Source organism: Lynx canadensis, chromosome A2, assembly GCF_007474595.2.
Source record: "Lynx canadensis isolate LIC74 chromosome A2, mLynCan4.pri.v2, whole genome shotgun sequence".
NCBI classification, from domain to species: domain Eukaryota; kingdom Metazoa; phylum Chordata; class Mammalia; order Carnivora; family Felidae; genus Lynx; species Lynx canadensis.
Window position 1 is genome coordinate 100329790 of NC_044304.2, and position 27050 is coordinate 100356839.

General features: G+C 38.3%; 2 protein-coding genes across 7 annotated transcripts in view; one reads left to right on the forward strand and one right to left on the reverse strand.

Annotated features, from left to right (window-relative positions):
• The window catches only part of ASNS (asparagine synthetase (glutamine-hydrolyzing)), a 160983-nt gene extending 151189 nt beyond the window's left edge, over positions 1-9794 (reverse strand). Inside the window, 2 exon segments of the mRNA XM_030308001.2 lie at positions 9419-9484; positions 9630-9794. The gene's annotated coding sequence lies outside the window, so the exon portion shown is untranslated.
• Positions 9795-10654: 860 nt separating this feature from the next.
• The window catches only part of C1GALT1 (core 1 synthase, glycoprotein-N-acetylgalactosamine 3-beta-galactosyltransferase 1), a 40713-nt gene continuing 24317 nt past the window's right edge, over positions 10655-27050 (forward strand). For 2 of the 6 annotated variants that reach the window (XM_032592413.1, XM_032592412.1), the window contains exon 1: positions 10655-10870. In XM_032592413.1, the coding sequence (XP_032448304.1) occupies positions 10864-10870 (7 nt within the window). In that variant the 5' untranslated portion in view covers positions 10655-10863. Of the gene's footprint in view, positions 10871-11291; positions 11449-19461; positions 19553-27050 lie in introns of those variants that run through there. The other 4 variants (XM_030308002.1, XM_030308006.1, XM_030308007.1 and 1 more) reach the window with 4 other exon arrangements.

The window sequence follows — 27050 nt, forward strand, 5'->3', positions numbered from 1 at the left end:
TTTGCTGCCTTTGATCACATGTCCAGTATCACTTTTATTATTTAAAGTATCTGGGGTAAGTCATCATAAAATGTCCCAAGAATTCCCAAGCCTGGTGAAGATTAACCTTGCCTTTAGACTTGAGACCTTCAGTAAAAGGACAAAGTGGTGTCAGTTAGTTAGAACTTAGGCTTGTGTTTTTCTGTGAGCAAGGCAAGAAATCCCGGTAGTCAGTGAGAGAAAACGGCCAGATAACTGAAAAACAGAAGGCAGGTTAGGAAGTAGCTCAGACCAGGTTGTGCCCATCTGTCTGTGTGAGAGGATGCTAATCCTTGTACAAGCAGATCTGTGACTATATAAAGCTCTTTTGTGGGCTGGATTTAGCCCAAACATTGTAGTTTGCTGACACTTGATTTTTAAAATTAGCATTAAAAACCCAGGTACAGGAATCTGTTTGGTTTCATTTGCATTCAGTACCATAAGATCCGTGTGACCTTGGGCCATATCCTAAAGCTCCCTATGTCTCAATATCCTTATCTATTAAGTGGGTATAATAATAGTGCTGGCCTTACAGGGTTTAGAATAGTAGAGGATCCAAGTTAAACATCCAGCAGGTAGTCTGGCACTTAACAGGTATTCAGTAAGCAATTTTTGGAACTGTTATAGTTGTTATATCTGTTCTCATATTGAGCTAACTGAATATTTTCTGTCAAAGCCACTATTAGCCCAAATTTTGGAGGCAATAGAATAAGAGAATAGTTTGAGTTGTCAAAATTGTAAAAAAAAAAAAAAAAAAAAAAAAAAAATTGTAAAGCAATAATCAAGAAAAAGGTTGTATCAAGATTCTTTATACTATTCTTTCAACTTTCCTGTAAAATCTGAAATGATGTTTAAAAAAACAAACAAACAACCCAAAGCTCTTTGACTTACCCTGCTGGGATTGTTTGGGATAGAAGCATGCATCTGGGAGCCTTGACACTGCTCGGTTTTATGTAATTATACCTTTTTAATTTAGCCCTTAATTTTTGTGAAAACAATCACTCTATTTCAGCTATGGTATGAGAATAAGAAAAATAACGTGTGTCCATATTTGGATTAGAGAGAAAAGGGGAACATCATGTCCATGGAGTCCTGATAAGATACAAGCAGGGAAAATTGCAGTGAGAAGTCTCCTATAAAATGAGGTGAAAATGCGGGAAGAAAGACTCCAGAAAGACACATACTGCTATATTTGTTCTCATTTCCTTCTGGAGATATTTCTTTCTTGGAGAAAATGGATATTTATAAGCACCGACTGTATGCCAGGAACAGTAGTAGGTGTTTCACATGTTTTCTCACTAATAACAATCTCGTGGGGGAGAAATACTATTGCCATTTTACAGTGAGAAAAACTGAGGGTCAAAGAGAATAATTAGGTTTCCCAGGACCACACAGTAAGCAAGGGTGTAGCATGGGTTTAGGGTCAGAAACAATTGGGGTTAAATGTCCATCAGCAAGTGAACGGATACGTAAATTGTGGTATATCCTTATAATGGAGCACGACTCAGCAATAACAAGGAATGAACTATTGAACAAATCAACATGGTTTAGTTTCAAAGTAATTGTATTGAATGAAAAAAGCCAGATAAAACACACATTGTGTTCTTCCTATAAATTCTATTTATAGAATTCTAGAAACGGAAAACAAATCTATAGTGCAGGTCAGGTCAATGGTTGCTTAGAGATGAGGTGGAGTGGGAAGTGGCAGGAGAACATTTGGGAAACCAGTTTCTTTATCAGTTGATAACACCTCAGAGGATTGGTGTGAAGATGAAAAGAAACTAATGAATGAAGTGTTTACTATAGTGCCTAATATGACAGCAAGCATCAGAAATTATATAAATCCTAAACTCTGAGTTCTTCCTTCTTAGAGCTTTCTCCACTTCAAGTAGTAATGCTAGTCATGGTTACTTTTATTTATAGCTATACTTCAAACACATTGATCTTAAGCCGAAACACAAGATCTTTCCGTGAAACTAAACCATGACAAATTTTATGATTTGAGTTCAGGGACACCATCTCCTGCTGGGGGACCAGGCCAGAATCTTCTACATAAAAGCTGTTTTGTCTTAGAGCCAACAGTTTGTCCAACTTGTTGCCATTGTGCCCTTTGGCTCCAGAATTTTTCTTTAGTTCCTTTTCATAATTCTTTTTCTTTACTGATATTCTAATTTTGTTCATACATTGTTTTCCTCATTTCCTTTAGTTCTTTGTCCATTTTTTCCTATTAGTTCTTGGAGCATATTTAAGACAGCTGTTTTAAAATCTTTGTCTAGTAATTCCTCACAGATGGTTTTGTTCCTTTGAATTTGCTATACTTTGCTCGTATGTCTTGCAATGTTTTCGGTTAGACTAAACATTTGACTATTATAATGCAGTAACTAGAAGTCAGGTTCTTCCCCTTTCACAAGGTTCACTATGTTTTTGGTTGTTGAAGGCTGTAGCAGCCAGTTGATTTAAATGCCCTTCCCAAACTATTATTGTAGACTATATTCCTTGCCATTGTGGTCACTGAAGTCTCTGTTCCTTGGCTTATGTTCAGCTAGTGTTGTAACAGAAATATCCTTGAATGCTTTGCAAATTGAATCTGAGCCAGGGCCCTCCATCAATTTACCAGATTTCACTGTACCAAGGGATCAGCCCAAGATGAAAGCATAGGGTCTTCTCGGGTGAATTCAGAGTATGTCTTGCCCTGAGCGTGCACATGGCTTTCTAAATCCACTCCCCCACCCCCCCAACCCCTTCATATACATAATTGCTTTTGAGCATCCTAATTTCCCAAAGAAACTTTACCTAGTTTTTGCCTTGGGCAGTCTGTTGTATGTTTCAACTGTAATCTCTGTCTCTAGGGTCTGATGATTGTTAATTCAGTGTCCAGTGTTTTCAAGCTTTTCCACCTGAGTTCTGAGTTAGGCAAAACAGGGCAGAATACTTTGCATCAGAGGCTGTCCCACATTAGTCTGCTCAGGATGCCATAACAAAATACTACAGCCTCGATGGCCTAGACACCAGAAATGTATTTCTCACAGTTCTGGAGTATATAAAGTCCAAAATCAAAGTACCAGCCAATTCATTTTCTGGTGAGGATTCTTTCTGGTTTGCAGATAGCTGCCTTCTGTGTCCTCACATGATACAGAGAATGAGCTCTGGTGTCTATTCTTATAAGGGCACTAGCTTTACTGGATGAGGGTCTCACCCTCATGGCCTCATTTAACTTTTATCACTTCTTTACAAGCCCTACAATCACACTGAGGGTTAAGGCCCGAACATATGAATTTTGGGACATACAATTCTGAACAAGGTCAGTTTGCTCCCTTCAGAACCAGGGAAACAGTGGCACACTGGGAACACGGGTAGCTGCTATTTTTTTAGTGCTACACGTTAAGACTCTGCCTCTTTATGATTTCCGTGGCATTATGACTGCTGCCTTAAGACTATTGCCCCTTTAAAAGTATTGATATTGTAAGACTGTCCTCATACAGGGGAAAGAGTAGGGGAAAGACAAAATGACCACAAACTCTTCCTACTGTTTTGAGGTGAATTTTTCTTGATACAGTGCTCACTGAAACTTTAAAAAAAATTCTTTTTTCATGTTTATTTATTATTTTTGAGAGACAGAGCATGAGAGGGAAAGGGGCAGAGACAGAGAGGGAGACACAGAATCTGAAGCAGGGTCCAGGCTCTGAGCTGTCAGCACAGAGCCCAACGTGGGGCTTGAACCCACAAGCTGTGAGATGATGACCTGAGCTGAAGTCGGAGGCCCGACAGTGCTCACTGAAACTTTTAACTGTTTTCTAGAGTTCTCACAAGATTGGGTCTGACCATTTCTGCTTATTTTTTGATGTTTCTGTGGGAGAGTGAGATTTTGGAACTTCCTACTCTGCCATTATGTTCTTCTTATGCAAAACACTGTAATTTTTGCATTTTTTCATAAGCCTTATGTTATTCTTCAGACCAAAGTTTTCACAATGCTTTTCACTTCTTATTAATGAAAAGAACTATTTAGATCTCTCTTAACCAAAATGAGATTTATTAGAAATGTATTTTAAAGAATGGAAAAATTATCCATTTAAACTAACAACAAGAAACAAAGTATAATTTAATAGAAGAATACAGTGTAGGGATCCACAGAACTCCAGAGCAGTCAGGCCACTTGCAGTATGATGGCCAGAGGAAATCTGCACAAAGCTAGAAAGTGACCGTCTCCCCTTTCACTCCCTCTCTTCCCAGAGAAGATCAGGTAACCACAGATCAGGGTTACTACCCTTTTCAGATAGTCTGCTTCATTTCTCTCTCTCTCCAGAGTAGATTTCCCTTATCTTGGATTTACGTGTCTGGGTTACAAGTCCCTCTCTGGATTATAGTTTTAGTGTTCGACAGACAGAAACGAAGACTTCTCTCCCAATTCCAAATTCTCAAAACAGAGAATCTGATTGATTCAGATTTCTCTGAGGATCAAAGTCTATCCAATCAGGTATTACCAGAATAGAGGAAGTGTCCTCTCATATAAACAGGACTATGGGGATTCAAGCTGTAGATGAGAATTGGAGCAAAAGAGATGAGGAAAAGGGTCCTTCTCAATGGATGAGCAGAAACCCAACAAAGTATCTATCACAATCCATTTTTAGATTTGTACGCATTTAAATACAACTTAAATGAGAACAAAAGTGTGCCACAATATGCAGCTAAAATGTGTAAGACATTAGTTCTTTACAATAAAAGAAGTAGTATACACACTTATAATTTACTGCTTAGGGATTTTAAACTAAAGCTAGCTTCACCTATTCCATTTACAACAAATGTGTCCTGCTTTTGTTGAACCACGAGGGAAAACAATTAAGGAATATTCTGATTCTTATCCCAGGGAACTTGAGGAACACAGGGTAAGTAATCCCAGAGAGCCTAATCTCATAAATTGAGAATCTTTCCCTAGATGACACAAGTTACTCAGTGCAACAGTGGCAGTCTCTGCTTTCAAACTAATATGCTGTGAGTTATGCTGAATCCTCTTCCCATGAGGTTAAAAGTATTTCCTAAACTTTCTTTTTTCTCTTTATCACCTCCTCTGCTCCATTCTTCACCTTTATCCCCTTTACGTGTCAATCAATTTAGAAAATAACTCTAACGTTGTAGCTGTCTCAAAATCTTGGCAGATTTTGTGAAGACGTAGCTGTGAGAAATAAAAACTGTTTGGAAATGCTCTTTTAGTTTCCATAGGATGAAAATACTTTATCCTGGCAGGTACTTTCTTTCCTTTCCTTTTCTTTTTTTTTTTTTTAAGATTTATTTTATTTTATTTTTTAAGTTTATTTACTTATTTTGAGAGAGAGAGAGAGAGAGCAAGCAGGGTAGGAGCAGAGAAAGGGGGTAGAGAGTGAATCCCAAGCAGGCTCTGCACTGTTGGCCCAGAGCCCAATGAGGGGCTCAGACTCACAAATTATGAGCTCATGACCTGAGCGGAAATCAAGAGTCAGGTGCTTAACCAACTGAGCCTCCCAAGTGCCCCCCCCCCCCCCCCCGCCCAGGTAGTTTCAATATGAAACAAGAAGCCCTGTTGAAAAGCACACTCTCACCAGAAAAGACAGCTCTGTCCTTTTTTTTCTAGAGTTCTCCTTCCTATTCAAGTTAATAAAGATGGTAAGTAGCATCAAATAACCTGATGTCTAGTTAAGCCGGTAGTTTCAACTGATTTAGAGTCATACTGAAGACCAGAAAGGAAGAAAGAATAATACAACAAAACACCCGGAATTTAAATAATTCATCCACTACATAACGAGGACTTGAATCTTACACTAAAGCTCTATCTTACTCATCTCACATATTTACCTCTGGGGTCATCCACACCACCAAACTGTGCATTGTCAACAACTGCATAACCTCTGATGTTCCACTGTATAAAGACTTTCCTGTGTGCCCAAGTCTTCCTCACTGAAAGAGCAAGATGTATATTCTATCATTTATTTTCTTGCTGTTGGGTGCAATTTCGCTCTAGGATAAATTCTTAGACTCAGACCAAATTATTGGTTAAATGTATGTTTATTACTAAGTATGCTTAACTACCACTGTTACCACAAAGAGGGGCACACACCCAACTGCAATTACAAATTAATTCATGAAAAGAAAAAGGAGGCAGTCATAATTATGTATTCTTTTTAAAGTGCAATAAATTTTCAACAGGCTAATAAAATGAGATCTGACATATAATAACCTACCATCCCGCCATACTCTTAAATCTTACTGCTTACTATGAATGATGCTAATATTTTATAAATGTACACAGTAAAATCAGTAATAAGTTATCACCTCTTGAAAGAAAAGTCTTCATGGTGTACACACCTAAAATATTTAATGTATAATTGCTTAAAAATAAAATAGGATAGACCTCATGAGCCTAATGTAATTAAAAGAATGTCAATGCTTTTCAATTACACTGTCACATATAATGTGATTAATCACCTTTTGAGGCATGTTGGGATTATTTTCCCCAATTCATGGATAGGGAAATTGAGATTTAGAGAGTTTAGGTGACTTGCCATGGGCCTCTCAGCTAATCAGTGATAAAACTGGGAGCATTATCCAAGTCTCAAGGGTTCCACTGCTCTATTCACCACATGTTTCCTCCAGGGTTATCGATGTTTATATTGCAATAAGATTCACAAGTGATTTCTCTATGATCATGTCCAAAAACCTTATATAATACAGGTGTCAGGGATCAAAAATAATACCAGCATTTTATGTATCCCTTTAAAGTGAAAAAGATATATTCTTCTTCATCAAATTGCTTATTCATTCAAACAACAAATCATTAAACACCTATGTATGTGTCAGCCATTGTGCTAGGCTCTATTATACCCAGCTATATTAGTTATCTTTGCTCTATAACAATTTATCCCCAAATTTAATGGCTTAAAACAACAAACATATATTATCCTATAGTTTCTGTGGGCCAGGAATTTGGGAGCAGCTTAACTGAGTGGTTCTGGCTCAGGATCTCTCCTAAGGTCAGTAAAGATGTTGATGAAGGATGCAGTCATCTGAAGGCTTGACTAGGGTTGGAGCATGTGCTTCCAAGTTCACTTACATGGCTATCCTCAGGAGTCCTTGGTTCCTCAGTGGCTGTTGGCCAGAAACCTTAATTACTCATAATGTGGGCCTCTCTAAAGTTGCCTAAGAGTCTTGTGACTTGACAACCATCTTTCCCCAGCAAGCAATCCCAGAGAGAGAAGAAGAAAAAAGCTGGCATATGCTTTAAGATCTTCTCTAAGAAGTCTCACTACATCATTTCTACATTCTATTCATGAGAACAAGTCACTAAACACAGTCCAATCTCAAGGTGAGAGGAATTAAGTTCCACCTTTTGAAGGAAGAAGCATCAAAGAACTTGTGGACATATTTTAAAGCCACTATATCAGTGAATATAATTTAATTTACAGAAGTTAATCTAATTATTACAAAATGATTTGTTAACCTCATTATAACATGTAGATATTTATTTATTTATTTATTTATTTTCAACGTTTTTTATTTATTTTGGGGACAGAAAGAGACAGAGCATGAACGGGGGAGGGGCAGAGAGAGAGGGAGACACAGAATGGGAAACAGGCTCCAGGCTCCGAGCCATCAGCCCAGAGCCCGATGCGGGGCTTGAACTCACGGACCGCGAAATCGTGACCTGGCTGAAGTCGGACGCTTAACCGACTGCACCACCCAGGCGCCCCCCAATACCATGTAGATATTTAAAGGAAACTAAGTGTATTAAAGAGTGGCTTCTTTATAGTTGTTGTTTATTTGTTCCCATTTTGTGTCCTTATTTTTATTTCACCCTGTTAAAAAATTCTACAGACAGTGCCAAATAAATTATGACTTGTCCTATCGTGTTGTATCAATTTGGAATTGTATTCAGTACTTATAACAGAAAACCCAAACAACAAAACCTTAAATAGGAGGGATTTATTTTCCCTCACATAACAACAAATCTAGAAATGGTCAGTCCAGAGCTAATAAGCTCACCCTCCAAAGCAATCACAACCCTGGTACCCCTGACTTCCTACACTATTAATACTGTGTGGGGCTTTGGTTATTATGGTTGAAATATGGATGCTCCACCTCCAGCATCATGTCACTGTTCCAGGTAAGACAACAAAAATAGGTACAGGTCCAATGGCTAAAAGGACATTTCTTCCATAAACTTTGGGCCTCTCCTAGCAATATCAATTTGCATTTTATTGAAAGGTCACATGGCCCGTCATGGCTTATAGAAATCTGGAGAAGTAAATACTTTTAATTAGACACACTGTCACCCTGAAAAAAAATCAGAGTTCTGCTAGTAAGGAAGAAAGTATTTTGGTTTAAACAACTAGCAGTGTCTACCACACTGCTCCAAGGAGCCTCAACACACATTATCCTGCTCCAACGAGCTTTGACACACATTATTGAAACACCACACCAGACAAACAAACATACTGTCCAAGATTTATCTGTTTCAAATGGGAGAATCTAGTCATTGTGAGTCTCATATATAAAGCATATTTTTCAAAGTAACCACAATTTTCTTTTTTCTAGTTGATAACATTGAAGAATTGGCTGACATTAATGTCACTACTAGGAATCTGTCCAAGGAGATAATTATACAGTTGTGCAAAGGTACGTGCAAAAGGAAGTTCATCAGTGTTGTTCATAATATCAAAAATTTGGGTGAAAAAACCAAAATATCAATAGAATACTGGTTAGATAAATGATGGTACATGCAACTAACAGGCAACGCAACTTTTAAAAATGATGTTAATCATGATATATTGTTCAGTGAAAAAAGAACTGTATAAGATCCAGTTTATGAAATATTGTATTTTTATGTCTTTATGCGTTTTTCTTTATATCTGGAAGAATGTAACACACATTTTTAAAACTGCTTATCTGTGGGTTATTTTTTTTATTTGAATAACTATGTATGGTTTTCATACAAATAACAGCTATTTTCAAAAATACCCAATAGGATGGGAGGGGCTGACTTGATCTAGTTTTTGTCATATCAATATTACTTCCTGCCAGTAATTTTCTTAGACATGCAATGGCTGAACTTATCTTTTTGGAATGGTTTCTTATCTTTGCTCAATGGAAAAAGCAAAGTTATTTCTTACTCATTAAAAATTTCAGTACAATTACACATTTTTTTCAATAAAATTAAAATTAGGTAAGGTATCTTGAGTTTTTGTTTTGCTTTCTGTTTGGAACACTGCGACCTCTGGAAGGGTCTCCTTTTCCTGTTTCACAGTAGTTGTGGAAAGGAAGGGGGTAAGGCTGGGCAATTAACCATACACAGGTTGGGAAAGAGAGAAGAGAATACAGGTAAGGGTGGAAGGGAAAGAAGTCTGGACAGATGGGTGGGGAAAAGAGTACTAACCTGAACATCAGGATACTTGCACCTCTAAAATGGTCTATCAGTTTTTCTGACCTCAGTTTTTCTCATCTGAAAAATAAAAGGTTTAAATAAGAATCACTAGATGTGCTTCAATTCTTTTGTAAGATCTCTTTGGATCTATTAATGGCATATCATGGCAAACTCCAGTAGAGCTGAATCTAAACAAATTAAAGGAAAAAGAACAAGAACTTACATACATTGCTCCGTATTTCTCCCAGGCATGTTAAGTAACTTGCCAGGGTTGCACAGCAAATAGGAGGAACCAAGATTGCAGCCCAGAGCCTACACTCCTAAAGGCTATACTGAAAGGCACTTAAGAACTGACTGAGGAAGGCGTTTAAAGGAAGCAGGGTAGCTTTCTTACCCTCAAGCTAAGGCCTTGTAGACAGAGGATGGTTAAAGCCAAGACCTTATCCCCACCTCCTGACTGCTGTGGGGGTTGTCTCAGTGGCTCACAGGCTCCTCCCTCTAATCCAAAAACAGCTTTCTGATTCAAAGTCCTTTGGCCAACGAAAAGAAAGATGAGTTTTACAAAGCGCTAAGGAAGCGCTTCCTGTTATTGCCTGGCAGCACTGAAGTAATGACAGAACCAAACCGCGTGTGCTACAGAAGGCTTTGTGGTACCACTATGTTTTCAACCCTTCCGGGTTCACACATCTGGTTACCCAGCACCCGTTTGCATATCTCATCTTGCCGTATTTCCTTTCATTAAGGACAGAGAGATACTGACTACAGAGAGTACGGGTTGGGTGGGTGGGTGAGTGGGGGACAGGAGAAAAAAGAACGGGAAGCAGGCTAGAGGCCAAAAGACTTCTGCAGGGTTAGAGCCTGTCCCTCACACAGAGGTCCCTCAGGTACCTCCAGCTTCAGTCCCTGCAGTTTCACTGCTAAGTCTCTCTCAAGGTCGGAAGCTAGTGCAAAACCAGCACCAGGACCAGGAAGGAGAAGCCCAGCAGCGAGGAGCCGCAAGTGGGCAGCGACTACTGCTCATAGAAGACCCGACTTCCCAGACCCCTTCGCAGAAGGGCGGGGCGTGAGCTTGGCGGCCAATCTCCGCGTCCGCACGTCGCCATAACCCCGCCCCACCCTGCCCCCTCTCGCTCCGCCCTTCCCTGGGGCTGGTGCGGCGGCAGAGACGTCAGCGCTAGGAGACCCCTGGGTGGCGGCTGCGCCGTCGGCGGGCCGCGGCCTGGACGCGCTGCGGGGAGGGGCGGAGCGAGCGGGCGGGAGCGCGAGCTGGGTCCGCCTCGGCAGCCGCCGCCGCTGCCGCCGCCGCCGCCGCCGCCAGGGAATAATCTGGGCGGCAGCGGGCGGCCCCCGCTAGCGGCCACGAGCCACTTCTGCCGGTGCCGGGAGGAGCTAAGGTTGCCGGTCTCCTGTCGTCCCCCTCTCCGCCCCCCAGGAGGGGCGAGAGGGAGCCGCGGCTGATGTCAGGTACGGCCGGCGGAGGCGCCCTCAGGCTGCGGGTCCAAGGTCTCGGCTCCCTTCGTCCTCCCAGCGCGGAGTGTGCTTTTGGGGGAGCGTGGAGGGTGGAACCAAACCCGGGCGCAGCCAAACAGGTGTCTCGGGGTCGCCGCTGGGGCTGGGGACTTGGAGCTGCTGAGGGAGGCGCGGGGCACTTCCTCCTCCCGGCGCCACTGTGAACTGCCATTGGGGCAGCCTGCCCACCGGGCCGCTATTTTGTTGACGAGTAGCCTCCTCTTGGTGGTGGGTTCTTCCTTTCTGCCCTCTGGTGCCCCTCACCTCCTCTTCGCGCGCTGCCCGCCGTCGGGCGGCGGCAGTGAGACTCGAGCTGCGTCTTGGTCGCGGCGGGATCACTTAGCGGTCCTGCCGGCCGGGCGGTCCCCGCCCCGCCCCCCTCCTCCGTCCTGTGGGTCCGGCCGGACTCTGGGCTCAGGTGTGGCCACCTTCATCGAGAGCCGCCGGGCTGCCGGGCAGCGCGAGTGCCGGGCGAGCGAGCGTCTTCCCCCAAGTGCCGGGGGGACTTCCTCGGGGCTTTCTTGGATCATCAGGTTTGTGGCTGATTTATTTTTTAAAATTTCACTGCCTCTGGCAAAGTGAGCTAGCCAGGTGTGTTTGGCTCACTTGCACGGTAGAGAAGGAGGCAAAGAGTTTATTTCTCCACCCCCGGCACCCCCTCGCGAGTGTGTGAGTAGTAGGTGCTGACAAGTTGGCCATACGCCTTCGAATTTGGATAAATTATATACTCTTAAAAGAAGAATGTAATTTGGGAGTGGGGATTTATTCTTCCCTAGCTCTTACTCTCCTCTTATTATTTTTTTAAATAATTAACAAGAAGGCACCACATGCTCTGGAAAAGTTGATTGGATTTATATCTAGTTTTCTCAATTCGTTATAGATATTGTAGTGTATCTTTTTAACGCTTTTCGGGTTGGAAACTATTACGCTAACCATGACTTGACTTCAGTATGAATTAAAAAGTTAGTTATAAAGGTAGAACTTTAACACGTTAAAGTGAATAATTAGGCCAAAGTGACCTGGACAGAAATATGCTCATTTACTAAAAGTTAAGCAGAGAATATAGATAGCTTGGCCTGGGTGCCAGGAACAAGTGTTGTGCACAAGTTCAACTTGTTTAATTCTGGTGTAGGTTTAGACAGTGGGAACTTGATTTTTAGGAGATATTTAAACAACTTTCCATACCCTTATCAGATAAATGTCAAGTGAGCCTTATGCACATGATGCTGTGTGTTCTGAGTATTGAATATAGTAAACTATACTTATTTTGTTTTCCACTAGCTAGTATATATTGATGTGCAATTTAAGTGAATATAAAGTTTTAAGTTACCAAACAGTTAACTCTTTTCACCATATGTTAAGTAAAACAGTGATTTAGTAAGGAAAGTATGACTCATTTAAAATCTTCGTAGGAAAGGAGCATGGTTTTTAAGTACTGGTGGAGAACTATTAAAAATCTCTCTCAAATATGTCTGTAATTTGTGTTTTTCTGTATCTTCTTATTTAGGCCTCAGTGTTTAAACAATATTTTGTGGTTAATATTCCTAGATAGGATAGATACAGTTTTTCTTAAATATGCTTTTTTTTGGTATAGATTATACTAGTCTGTATTTCTGAGTAAATTTAATATCCAGAAATTCTTAGAATTTTATCACAAACTTGTTTAGTGGTACATATAATGAATTAATTTTCACCCAGTCATAGAAATACAAAAGTGTGTCATTTAGGCATATGCTGTTTACTATTTGTATATTGATTTTTGCTCCCTAAGATAAAAATTGCATTTTACAGCTTATAGATTTTGTAAACCATGGTAATTTAAAATAGAGCCTTTGTGTGATGAAATTATTGATTGGAATTCTTGTGACATTGTAGCTGTAAACAAATGTTAAATGGAAAAGGGACAACTTGGTGAAATTCATTTCACATTCATTTAAAATTTTAAGCTTCCTAATACAACCATATTACTTTTAGAACATTTGTTGAGATTTGAATAAAGACGCTAGTGTACAAACTATAATAAGGTGGGAAGAAAAGTATGACAAAATTTTTTTGCTCCAAATTCATTACGATTAAGGTCATTCTTTTAAAAGAAGGAAGGAAGAGAAGAAAGAAAAGGAATATTGTTCTACAAAAAAGAAGTTAGCATTTTATCTTAAAATCTAAATGTATATCGGGGCGCCTGGGTGGCTTGGTCGGTTAAGTGTCTGACTTCGGCTCAGGTCATGATCTCACTGTCAGTGAGTTCGAGCCCCGCGTCGGTCTCTGTGCTGACAGCTCAGAGCCTGGAGCCTGTTTCAGATTCTGTGTCTCCCTCTCTCTCTGCTCCTCCCCTGTTCATGCTCTGTCTCTGTCTGAAAAATAAAATAAAAAGTTAAAAAAAAATTAAAAAAAAATCTAAATGTGTATCTAATGTGTACTTAAATTTTCACTTTGCAACTAATTCGAATGGCCAAGGAGAAAATACATACCAAAATCTATAATGTGTGAATAAAAGAAGTGTCCCTTGGAGAAAAATATATAAAGAAGTTGATATTTGTTAAATAGAGATGCCTGTAAGAAAGTAGGAGAAACCAAAAAATCTGAATAATTTATCTAGAACCTGTAGTATGAGCTGCCTTGCACATTGAAGGCACATATTAAAGGCAGGAAAAAGCAATATTAGGTTGGCGAGATTCTGAAATGGGAAACCTGGTTAGTTTACAACTAAAGCTATGCACGAAAACATTTGAACTGGTGGAAATTAGATACAGCCAAATTTGAAATTATATATGGTTTGGTGTAGTAATTTGCATTCTTGGTCCTTGTATTATTTTCCTAGGGGTGCCATAACAAAGTGTGGCAAATTGAGTGATTTAAAACAATAGAAATTCATCATCTCAGTTCTTCAGGCTAGAAGTCTGAAATCAAATGTTGGCAGAAACATGGTGTCTAGATTGTAGGGGAGAATCTGTTCATGTCTCTGAGCTTCTTCTGTCACTGGCAGTCCTTCGTATTCCTTGACTTGCCACTATATCACTCCCCTCCATTCTTTCTGTGTCTGTATCTCTTCATATGTCATTCTCCCTTTTTTTATAAGGATACCAGTCATATTGGGTTAGGGTCCACCTTGATGACTTCATCTTAACTTGATTACATCTGCAAAGACCCCATTTCCAAATAGGTCACATTTATCTTTTACAGTGTTCAATAAATTTTTAGCACCATAGGGCAGACCAAATCAGAGGGTGTGGTGAGAACAGAGTAGGGACATCTAAATTTACTTATTTATCATTTACTTATCTCACTACTGACTCAGAACCAGGTTGTAGAGGGAAAACAGACAAAAATCTCTGTCCTGGAGGAGCTTATATTCTAAAATGTTGGTTCTCAAAATGTCCCTGGACCTGCAGCATCAGCATCATCTGGGAACTTGTTAACAATGCAGATTTTCAGGCTCAACGCACCCCCCCTCCCGCCCCCACCAGACCTCTTGATTCAGAAACTGTTTTAAAAAGACTTTCAGATGATTCTGATGCAGACTCAGATTTGAGAATCAATGAACAAGATGGAGAAAAGAGACAATAAACAAGGTAAGTAAAATGTGTAATATATTAGACGTTAGTAGGTGCTGTGGGTAAGAATAGGGAAAACCCCCTGAGAAGTAAAGGCCTGAAGGAGTTGGGGAGTGAGCCATGTGACTATGTAGATGAGTTGTGTTCCCAACAGAACAGCAGGGGCAGAGACCCTCATGTGTTTGAGGAACAGCAAGGAGTCCAGAGAGAACACAGCAAGGGAAACAGTAGGTTGAGTTTATGAAATTTGTTTGTTTGTTTTTGAACTGTAGAAACCAAATACTAGGAGGAGATATCAGAGAAAGAAGAGTGAGGATAGGATGGCAGACCGTTCAGGTTCATCTTACTGGTTTTGGCTTTGTCTCTGAGTGAGACTGAGAAGACCCTGAAGGATTTTGAGCAAATGACTAATGTCTTTTTAAAGGGATCACACTGGTGAAATGGACTGGTAAAAATGGATTGAAGAAAGAAGGCTGTAAAGGGAAAAGTTGATTAGGATCCAGTTATACTAGTTGAGAGAGAAAGATGGAGGGTGAGGAGAAGGAAGAAAAGGAATGGTAGGGTGGTAGGACTAGGGTGGTAGCAGTGGAGAGGTTAGAAGAGAGGTACAAGATGAAAAACATATAGGACTGTAGTGAAAAATAAGGTTTTTTCCTCCCTAGTTACTTCAGTCACTGAGTTGCCTGCCTCAGAGTTAACTGATGTTACAACTAGTCTTTATATATTCTTCTTTAGATATTTTATATATATATGATAAACAGGTTTTAACAGGTTAGTAGAGTGGTTCTTAACTGGAGCTGATTTTGTTGCTGGGGACAGTTGGCAATGTCTGGAGACCTTTTTAGTTGTCCCAACCAGGGGGAGTGCTACTAGTGTCTGGTGAGTGGAGGCCACAGATACTTCTAAACATCTTACAGTGAACAGGACAGCCACCACAAGAGAGAATTATCCAGCTCAAGGTGTCAGTTGTGCCAATAAAAAACACCGGCTTGATGGGACTTAGAGAGGTTGAGGCACAGATAGTGAAGGGAAGACAGTATTGTGTAGACAGAGGAGACAATAGGAATAGAGGAGCCCACTGCATTGGGATGTTTAGTGAACTGTATAGGTAGTTCAGGATTACTGAAGAATAAATTATAAGGCATGGGGTATTGAAATATGAGCCTGGAAATCTGGACAGAGTCTAGATCAAGGAGAGCCTATATATATCATGTAAATTAAAGATGCTTAGTTTTTTTCTTATAGGCAGTGGGGCTCCATGGAGAATTCATGGAGTGACTTGGTCAGCTTTTCATTTTAGATAGATCATTCTGGGGGCACGTAGGTGGTTCAGTAGATTAAGCATCTGACTCTTGATTTCCGCTCAGGTCATGGGTTCCATGCTGGGCATGGAGCCTGCTTAGGATGCCCTCTCTCTCTCTCTCTCTCTCTCTCTCTCTCTCTCTCTCTGTCTCTCTCTGTTTCTTTGTCTCTGTCCCTTGTGCTGTGCACTCTCAAAAAAATATAAAAATAAATCTTTATCTTACACAGTTTTAATGACTGAAGTTGTGTTATGGGAGAAAATAGTTTTGAAAGGGTGAAGTGGACATCATCTCTTTGTTGTAAAGTAAAAGATGCACATACGTATAAGCTGATATAGACATTACCCTTTTTGCAAGATACACAGAGAGATGGGAAAGAAAATGTACTCTTTTCTGTGTAGACATGAAATTTAATCTATGGTTTTAGTTTGGGTTTTTTCATTTGTTTTCTTTACATTTCTCTTATTTAAAAAGTAGCCACTACACATTAATGGCAAAAAAAAAATCATAATCTGCCAAATGTGCAAAGATTTTCCTTAGCACATGTAGATCATTGTTTTTGACAGCTGCAGAGTATTCTGTGGTATGGATGTACCTTGTTTGTTTATTTAACTAGTTCCTTATCAACAAGCAAACATCTTACAGCAATGGCTGCCATGACCATTTTTGCAGATGACTTTGTTTTTGTCCATAAAAGAAATTAAAAAAAAAAAATTTTAAGCTTATTGATTTATTTTGAGAAGGAGAGTGCAAGTGGGGGAGAGGCAGAGAGAGAAAGGGAGAGAGAGAATCCTAAGCGGGCTCTGCACTGTCACTGCAGAGCCCAGTGGCAGGGCTGGAACTCACGAACTGTGGGATCATGACCTGAGCCAAAGTTGGACGCTTAACCAACTGAGCCACCAAGGTGCCCCCATAAGAGAAATTTCTGATGATGAAATGGTGGGTCAGGTCATACTTATTTAAAAATTTTAAAATATATTGCCAAATTGTCCTTCCAAAAGACGGTAAATATGTGTATTGTGAGAAAGAATGCAGGAGTGCCAGTTTTCTCTACCATGTCATTACTGTGTGTTACTAAACATTTTTACCAGTATGATAGGTTAAAGTACTATCTCTGCATTTGATTTAGTTTTCTTTAATGTGAATTTTTTTTTTTCTTTGAGAGAGAGAGAGCCAGGGGGTGGGGAGTGGTGGGGAGAGGAAGGGGGAGAGGGAGAGAATCTCAAGCAGGTTCCACACTTAGTGTAGAGCCTGATGCAGGGCTTGATTCCATGATACTGTGATCATGACTTGAACCGAAATCAAGAGTTGGATGCTCAACCTACTGAGTCACCCAGGTATTCCTCTTTAATGTGGAATTTGAATATCCTCGACCATTGTATTTTCTTCTCTGCAAATCCTTTGTTTTCTTTGTTATTTTATTTTATTTTTTAATTTTTTAAATGTTTATTTTTGAGAGAGACAGAGACAGAGTGGGGGAGGGGCAGAGAGAGAGGGAGGCACAGAATCTGAAGCAGGCTGCAGGCTCTGAGCTGTCAGCACAGAGCCTAGGTAGGGCTCGAACTCACGAACTATGAGATCATCACCTGAGCAGAAGTTGGACGCTCACCCCGCTGAGCCACCCAGGTGCCTGTTTTAAATTTATCTGTTTTTATATTAATCTTCTGTTTTTTTTGTTATGATACTTCTTGGCAATTTTGCTGTACAGTTTTTTTTTTCAACATTTTATATAGGAACATGTCTTTGAACCAGCAGTTTCCTTGCCAGAAATTTAATCAATAGCTTCTGAGTTTTGAGAAGATCTCAATTCATGGCACAAAAATGATAAAGTGGGGTGCCTTGGGTGACTCAGTCGGTTAAATGTCCTACTTTGGCTCAGGTCATGATCTCATGGCTTGTGTGTTTGAGCCCTGCTTTGGGCTCTGTGCTGACAGCTGAGAGCCTGGAACCTGCTTCAGATTCTGTGTCTCCCTCTCTCTCCACCCCTCCCCCCCCACAAAAATAAACATTAAACGAAGTTTTTAAAAAATGTAAATGATGTTTTCTTCTAGTTTTGTTTTAATTTCATTTTTCTAGAATATTGAAATTTTAGAAACATTTGGAATTTGAAAGAAAGGTATTCAGCTGGCTGCTTTTTATCTTTTTCCTGAAAGATTATTTCAGTATCATTACTTAAGCCATCTTTTTCTTGATTTAAAATAGTATGTATATTATGTATTAAATTTCCATACATAGTTGTGTTTTTTTTGTTTTTTTTTTTTGTTTTTAAATAAACCCTTTATTTTGATCCAGTAAAGACCACCAGGGTTATATATCTTTAGGCTGACAAAGGTTAATTAACTTGCATCTGTGAGGGAGACCACACACCAGAAGAACTGTCAGCATTTTACTAAATAAAGAAGGAATAGGGTTATTATAGGATTTTGGACAAGGGTGGAGTTTAGACAAAATTTAAATGAAGCAATATTTGATAAGTTTGAAGTACAGCAAGGCTGTGATGTCAGGGGGTTAATTAACATCAGGCTGGGCTGAGAAGCAAACTCAAAGTCCTATTTCCTTAGAGACTACACAGTTAAGATAAATGTGGAATGTTGTGTCTGGGATACCCTATCTGAAATTCTGAGTTGGAAATTAAGCCTGTTGCTGTTTGATTAATGATCTATCATCCATACAAGAATGGGATGTTCCAGTCTCACTCATATACTTTCAGATAGCTTATTTCTGACAGTGTGGTTGTAAAGAAAAGAAGTCTCTCAGCACTATGTCTGTAGTACTAATTAATAAGCATTAAAAATTTATTTTCTTTACAGATTCATAGATAAATTGATATGTCTGCTCAGCATGAATATCAAATTGTTTTAATTACTATATCACTGTTTATTGTAGGTAATATATTTTAATCTCTGGTGGGATTCATCTACTCTCCATCCTGCAGTGTTCCTTTCAGGAACTTCCCAGTTATACTCACATATTTATTTTTCAAACATTAAGAATAACTTTTTACCACAAAAATCTTGTATTTTAAGTGACTCCATTAAGTTTAGTCTGACCCCACACCCCTTTCCAGAATTTCCCCGGTATATTCTCATGCTTATTTTTACAAAGTTTTAAATGTTTCTTACTGAGTTATTTAACTTTTTTAAATCATCTTGTATTTTAGTTTGGATGATGTTACATACATAGATTAATTTGGAGAAAATCGGCATTGTTATCACTGATTCTTTTTTTTCCAATGTTTTATTGTGATAAAATACACATACAATTTAACATTTTAACCATTTTTAAGTGTATGTTTCAGTGGTGTTAAGTACATTGATATTGTTGTGCAACCATTACTACCATCTATCTCCAGAACTCTTTTCATCTTGCAAAACTGAAACTCTATACCCATTAAACAAGAACTTTCCATTCCCCCCAGTCTCTGGCAACCACCATTCTTCTTTCTATCTCTCTGGTTTTAATTGAGTGTCTCCTGTAAATAGAATTATATAGTATTTGTCTTTTTGTGGCTGGCTTATTTCATTCAGCATAATGTCAAAAGTTCGTCCATGTTATAACATGCGTCAAAATTTCCTTTCTTTTTAGGACTGAATAATATTCCGTTGTATGCACATAACACATTTTGCTTATCCATTTATCCATCGATGGACACTTGGATTACTTCCACATTTAAGCTATTGTGAATAATGCTGCTATAAACACAGGTATACAGATATCTCTTTGAGACTCTGCTCCCAATGCTTTGGGTCATAAACCCAGAAGTGGAAGTACTGGATCCTGTGGTAATTCTAACTTTTTAATTTTTTGTGTAACTATCATACTGTTTTCCATAGTGGCTGTACATTTTACCTTACAGTGCACACGTGTTTGCACTTCTCCACATCCTCACCAACACTTGTTATTTTAATAGTGGCCGTCCTATTGTATCTCATTGTAGTATCTCATTGTAGTTTTGTTGGCATTTTCCTGATGATCAGTGACGTTGAGCATCTTTTTCATCCTCAGCATGCTCATGCTTATCTGCCATTTATGTGTCTTGTTTGGAGAAATGTCTGTTCAAGTCCTTTGCCCATTTTGTTGGTTTTGTTGTTATGTTTTAGGAGTTCTCTAATGTATTCTGGATATTAATCCCCCATCAGATAGATGACTTAGAGATATTTCTCCCATTATGTGGGTTGCCTTTTTACTTTGTTGATAATGTCTTTTTTTTTTTTAAGTTTTTATTTATTTATTTTGAGAGAGAGGTAGACTACCAGGGGTATATATCGTTAGGCTGACAAAGGTGACAAACTGTGAGATGGTGACCTGAGCCGAAGTCAGATGCTCAACTGACTGAGCCACCCCGGTGCCCCTGTTGATAGTGTCTTTTGATACACAGTATTTTAAAACTTTCATGAAGGCCAGTTTGACTACTTGTCTTTTGTTGCATGTGCCTTTGATGTCCTATCCAAGAAATTGTTCCCAATTCCAATATCATTTTTTCTTCTAAGAGTTTTATAGTTTTAGGTCTTATGTTTAGGTCGTTTATCTATTTTGAGTTGATTTTTGTATACGGTGTTAGGTAAGGGTCTGGTTTCATTCTTTAGCATGTAGATATCCTGTTTTCTGAGCACCTTTTTTGAAAGACTGCCCTCTGTTCTTGTATGGACTTGGTCCATTTGTTGAAAATCTTTTAACCATAAATGCACGGGTTTATTTCTGGGCTCTCTATTTTATTCCATTGGTCTATATGTCTTATCTTTATGCCAGTGCCACTATTTTGATTATTGTAGCTTGAGTATGCAAAAAAATATTTATGTTCTCATGGAACAGTAACAAAAAGGTATTCTCACTTTTGATTTTCTGAATCTGAAATTGTGGGAATATTTTTAAAAATAGAATTATAGCTTGAAACAATACAATTTGATTTTAACTTGGTTGTGAACTGTTATATAATTTTTGGAATGTTTATTGTTTCTTATCCTTACATGCTTTTTCAGGATTCGTAAAATTCCACGGTCCTTTCTAGCACTAAGGTTGTGTAACCATGCTCAAAATACGTCAGGGTCATTAGGTGACAGCTGTGTGTTAATTTTCTATTTCTATAATCTTAATAAATTAGTACTAGAAAATGCTTTTAGTGTCTCTGTCTCAGAATTAATATGTAATTCTATTATAGTTAATTTGAGTTTAGATACGTCAAAGGAAAGAATATAGTTCATATTGTATGTCTGTTTTATGCCTTTGGTTTCAAATGATGGATCCATATATGATTTTTTTATTTAGTAAATTAGATGGTATATAGATCTCTGTTTGCAGAAATCATTTCACCTGTATTCCTCCCTTCAGTAAGACAAACATGCAAACATTTGAATGCCTTTTGGAAGCCAGAGAGTGTGTTAGGTGCTAGAGATGTAGAGATAAGAACCTATCCATTTTTCTTAAGGACCTCTTAGTCTAGTGGGAAAGAAATGCACATTCTATTATGCAGTATGATACATACATAGTAGGAGGTGTGAATAAAGGAACAAGGAGACATTTGAGGGAAAGCAGTTAATTTGACCATGGGCATTAGGGAAAAGTGATCATGGAAAGTACCAAAACTAAGAAACCTTGAAAGAATTTGGCATCTATCCAGTAGACAAAATCGAGGAAGGCACACCATGCAAAAAGAATAGAATGGCTGAAGTCATCCATATGAAAGGTCATGGCAAACGGGAGAATGGCTGACTGCTCTTTTCAGATAAGGGAGTATGAGAAATAAGAGAGCAGGAAGATAAACTAGAGCCAGTCTTCTGTACCAGGTAAGAAGTATGGACTTCATCCTGTGGCATTGGAAAATACATGTTTTTTAAACAAGACTGCTGTGTGAAGCCTCTATGAAGTTGTTGGTTAAGAGAAGTTAAAAGACCTGAGCATGGAGAAAAATGATCAAGACCTGGAGAGAGAAAAGTGTCTTTTTGGAGTAAAATAGATGTGGAGATATAATCAGATTTGGGGGTTTGGGAGAAGAATAAAGAGGTAGATGCTTTGCTCCCTTATTTCAAGCCAGCTAATGTTTATTGCACTATCATCTTGTGGGAAGCATCATAGTTGGTAACTCTGAGAGGAAAGATACTATTTTGTGCCTTCTGGTAGTTTACATTCTGTGAACAGGAGAAAATATATCCTTAGCTCCTAGGACAGTATTTGACACATTAAAAGGTACTCAGTCATTAACACTTTTGAAAGATTACATAAAACCTCACAATCAAATTAAAGTTGTATAAATCTCAAGCGGTAATTCTATTTTTAAAAAATGTTTTCTCCAGTCCCAGGTTCAGATGATTAAAAGGTGAGAATGTCTTTTACTGTTCAAGGAGTTCTGCATTCTTTGTATCCTCAGTGGTTTCTATAATACCCAAGGTTAGTGCTGTGTTACACTCTTTATATAAAAATGAAGACAAGGAGAAGGGGAAAGAGTGCCATACAGATTTCTTTTCACTGATGATCCTTAGTGGCTAACACTCAGACTGGAATTTCCAAGTCTGGGTATACCTACCAGTTACCTATCAGTAAAGAGAATGAACCTAAACTAGAGGGAAAGAGCACTGAACTAAAGGGGGAAAGGAAAAGGTTTGCCTTCTCGGCCTTAAACATTACTGTTTGTATCAAAAAGGGAGGCTGAATATAGCATGGTCCATTTTGGGTTGTGTTCACCCAGAAATCAAAACTCTCAAGCGTCCATCCTATTTTTCGTGATCCAGCAAGCTACCACCCACCATTCAATATTTTTTGGAGAAATTTTTTTTTATCAGAATAATGTAGCAGTTCTCAAAGTGTGGTCCAGGGAAAGTGAGATCTCTTAGACCCTTTCAGGAAGACTATAAAATAAAAATTGTGATACTAATATCAATATTTGCTTTTTTAATTCACTCTCGCATAAATGTATAGTCAGATTTTTAAGAAGCTACATGTTATATGCTATTGCAAAAAATTAAATGCAGAAGGAGGTATGGAATTCTAGATCCAGTGGTCTTCTATTAAACCAGATACTGAGATTTATAAAAATTTAAAGCAATGCCACTCTTCTCTTTCATTTTTTTATAAAATACAATATTTTCCATAAAATGTTATTTATGTTAACAGGTAGTGCGTTTGCCATTATTACTTATGAATAAATGAATATTTAAAAACTTTTTATGTTTTAATTTCTAATAAAAATCTAATCAGTGAATATAACCCATAAAAACAAAAGCTATTTGAGGTCCTCACTAATTAAGTATTTAAAGGGATACAAGAGTATAATTTTTGATAGCTGCTTAAGTAATGTATACTCATTAAACTCAACTTGGAAACATGTGGGAAAAAAATCTTAGTTGCCCCTACTCCTAACACTGATATTAGAAGTTAGAATTAAAATTAGAAATGAGAAATTATTAACATTTTGGCATATTTTTCTAGTCTTTTTTTTAAGGATTTTTTTTAAAGCACAGAGTTGGAATAACATTGTATGTAAAACTCTGCATGCTTTTTTTCACTTGTGTTCTAACCGTGTTTCCATGTCATAATGCAATCTTTAAAAAACATTTTAGTGATTGTAAAGCGATGTACTTTATATAATTTTTCCTTTTATTCTAACTTTTGACCATGAATCTTTCTTTCATTTAGCAAACACTTGAGAGTTTATGTGCAGGCACTGTTCATAAATGCTTTTTTATATTTTGTTAAGATGATTGCCTTAGATTAAAAGTTGAGTCAGTGAGCTACACTTTGAAGGCAAAGAGGGAATATACTAAAGAAAATCTTAACTTGTCTTTTGAGTGTTTTATATTATCAGGTCACATGGCAAATTCTCAAATGTATTAGGTATTTACACAACTCTTCTAGCCTGCATAGTATTGTGGAAAGACTAAGTGAATGAATTTAAAGAAGAGTCTCCTTTGCATTGAGTAGTTAACTATTTTTATTTGCTAGATCATATTTTAGGGCAGTGTTATTTTTAATTTGTGATTCAGATGTACAAGTGACTGACTGTGCATATTTTCCCAGGTTCCAGACCTGCATCTTTTGATAGCTTGCTCAACATTTCTGAATCAGTGCCCTGCTGGCACTTTACGATAGATACAATATGATACACCAAATATTGATCTGACCAAAGTCTGTCATATTTTTAAAATATCTCTACTCATTACTCATACTTGTTGGATAGTTTAGGTATAAAATTCTAGGTTGTAAATGATTTCTCCTCAGAATTTTGAAGGATTTTCTCCATTGCTTTCTAGCTTTCAGTGTTGCTGTTTGAAAGTCCAAACCATTTCATTGTTGTTTCTTTGCCTCTTTCTCTGAAAGCTTACAGAATAGTTTGACCAAATTGCTCTGAAATTACATAATACTACATCTTTTTTGGGTCTGTTTTTATTCAGAGTGCTAGCTATCATTGGATCCTTTCAGTTTGGAAACTTCCTTGAAATATTTAATTGTTGATACCTTCCCTTCTTTTTTATCTGCCCTTCTAAATTGATCTTATCAATTTTCTCTCTTGTTTTCCATCACTTTATCTTTTTGTTTGCTCACTTTTGGGGTGATTTCCTTAACTTTATCTTATGCCTGTTCTATTCAGTAGGTTTTTTATTTTCTTATATTTTAATTTATTTAAAATATCTCTTTTTGTCCTATTTTTTTTAAGCTACTGTCTTATTCTTATTTCAGAAATAGAATGCCATGACATTTTTTCTCTTAGGATATCAGTGATTGGGGTTTTTTTTTTAGTTTTAATCTTATCATCTCTTCCAAGTTGTTTTAAATTTGACTTTGTTGGTGTTTTTCTTTCATATTAAAGGCATTCCTTAAAATATCTGGTGATTCTTAAGTGGTTATTCATATTTTAGAGTAGATACTAAAAAGCTAATTAAAATCTCTATATACATTTTTGGGGCTATACGGTATTCACTGTACAATGATTGGATTGGAATGATAGATTGCTGAACCTATTGGGGATTCCATAGAGCAAATTAAACCAAATGATTTTTAACTTTCCCAGTCCTAAAGTTCCTAGAGCAGATGATGCTAATGCTTTGTCTAAGAGCCCATGTCTTCTTCCTGTTCACAGGGTCCTGATGTATTTTCATTCCCATTATCTGTCTTCTAAGGTTTTTGTTGCAGGGCTGCCCTCACACTGCCAGGGCCTGCTTTGCCAATGTATAAGCTATGGAAGTGTCTGGGAAATTTATTTCCTAAAGAGAGCCCTTAACCAGTGATTAATTGGTTATAACTCAGGTGTGGCTTGCATTGCCTCCAGAACTGCCCTGTGGGGCTGAGCTAAAATCACCTTCCATGGGATTTTGCATGACCTCCTTCCCTTCCCTGTCCTATTTCCTTGTGTTTTTCCATGGAATAATTTCTCATAAACCTCATCTCATGGTTCCTTTTCTGAAGACCCAGCTTCAGATGGGTTAATGTTTGGGCTTCATTCCCTTTGATAATGTATTGTTTTACAGTGAGATTAGACTGATTTTTTTTTTTTTAATGCTATCTTTATTTTGGACTGTCTTTGTCAGATATTTATATATCAAACTTTTACATAAAAGAAGAATTGGTTAAGTTCTGCTTAACTTTTGGAATGATTCATGTAGTACAGGCATACCTCAGAGATATTGTGAGTTCAGTTCCAGACCACTGCTATAAAGCAAATACCACAATGAAACAAGTCAGTTGAATTTTTGGTTCTCGGTGCATAAAAAAGTTATGTTTACACTATAGTCTGTTAAGGGTGCAGTATCATATGTCTCAAAATGTACATACCTTAATTTACCTTATTGAAATATACTTTATTACTAAAAAAATGTTAATCATCATCTGAGCTTTCAGCAAGTCATAATCTTTTTGCTGGTGGAGGGTGTTGCCTCCCTGTTGATAGCTGCTGACTGATCAGGGTGGTGGTTGCTAAAGATTGGGGTGGCTGTGGCAATTTCTTAAACCATGAAATTTGCCACATGCGTTGAATCTTCCTTCATGAATGATTTGTCTGTAGCATAGATACTATTTGATAGCATTTTACCACAGTACAACTTCTTTCAAAGTGGGAGTCAGTCCTCTCAAATCCTGCCAATGCTTTATCAACTAAGTTTATGTAATATTCTAAATCCTTTGTTGCCATGTCAACAATCTTTACAGGAGTAGATTCCATCTCAAGAAATGGCTTTCTTTGCTCATCCTCAAGAAGCAACTCCTCATCCATTCAAGTTTTTTCATGAGATTGCAGCAATTCAATTGCATCTTCAGGCTTCATTTTTAATTCTATTTATCATGCTGTTTCTAACATATCAGCAGGTACTTACTCCTTATTTTTATTTTGAGAGAGATAGAGAGCACATACAGAAGTGGGAGAGGGACAGAGAGAAAGGGAAAGAGAGAGAATCCCAAGCAGGCTCTGCACCGTCAGTGCAGAGCCAGATGTGGGGCTTGAACTCATGAACTATGAGATCATGACCTGAGCTGGAGTCAGACACTTAACCGATTGAACCACCCAGACACCCCTCCTTTGAAATCTTGAACCCTTCAAATTCATTCCCTAGGGCTGGAAACAGCTTCTTCCAAACTCCCGTACATGTTGATATTTTGACTTCTTCCCATGAACCATGAATGTTCTTAATGCCCTATAAAATATTGACTCCTTTTCAGAAGGTTTTTCATTTATTATACCCAGCTCTATCAGAGGAATCACTATGTATGGCAGCTATAGCCTTAGAAAATGTATTTCTTAAATAATAAGACTGGAAAGTCGAAAATTACTCTTTGATCTATAGGCCGCAGAATAGATGTTGTATTAGGAGACATGAAAACAGCTTTAATCTTGTCCATCTCTACTAGAGCTCAGAGTAACCAAGTATGTTGTCAATGAGCAATAATATTTTGAAAGGAAATCTTTTGTTTTTTTGAGCGGTTGGTCTTAACAGTAGGCTCAAAATGTATTTTTTAATTATTTTTTTAATGTTTATTTTTGAGAGAGAGAGAGTGCAGGTAGGGGAGGTGCAGAGTGAGAGGGAGACACAGTATCGGAAGTAGGCTTCATGCTCTGAGCCATCAGCACAGAGCCCAACACGGGCTCAAACTCACAGAACACAAGATCATGACCTGAGCTGGAGTCGGACGTTTAACGGACTGAGCCATGCAGGCACCCCAGGCTCAAAATTTAAATAAACAATGTTGTAAACCGATACGATGTTACCCAGGCTTTGTTCTATTTCTAGAGCACAGGCAGAATAGATGGAGCATAATTCTTAAGGGGCTCAAGCATTTTCAGAATGTTAAATGAGCGTT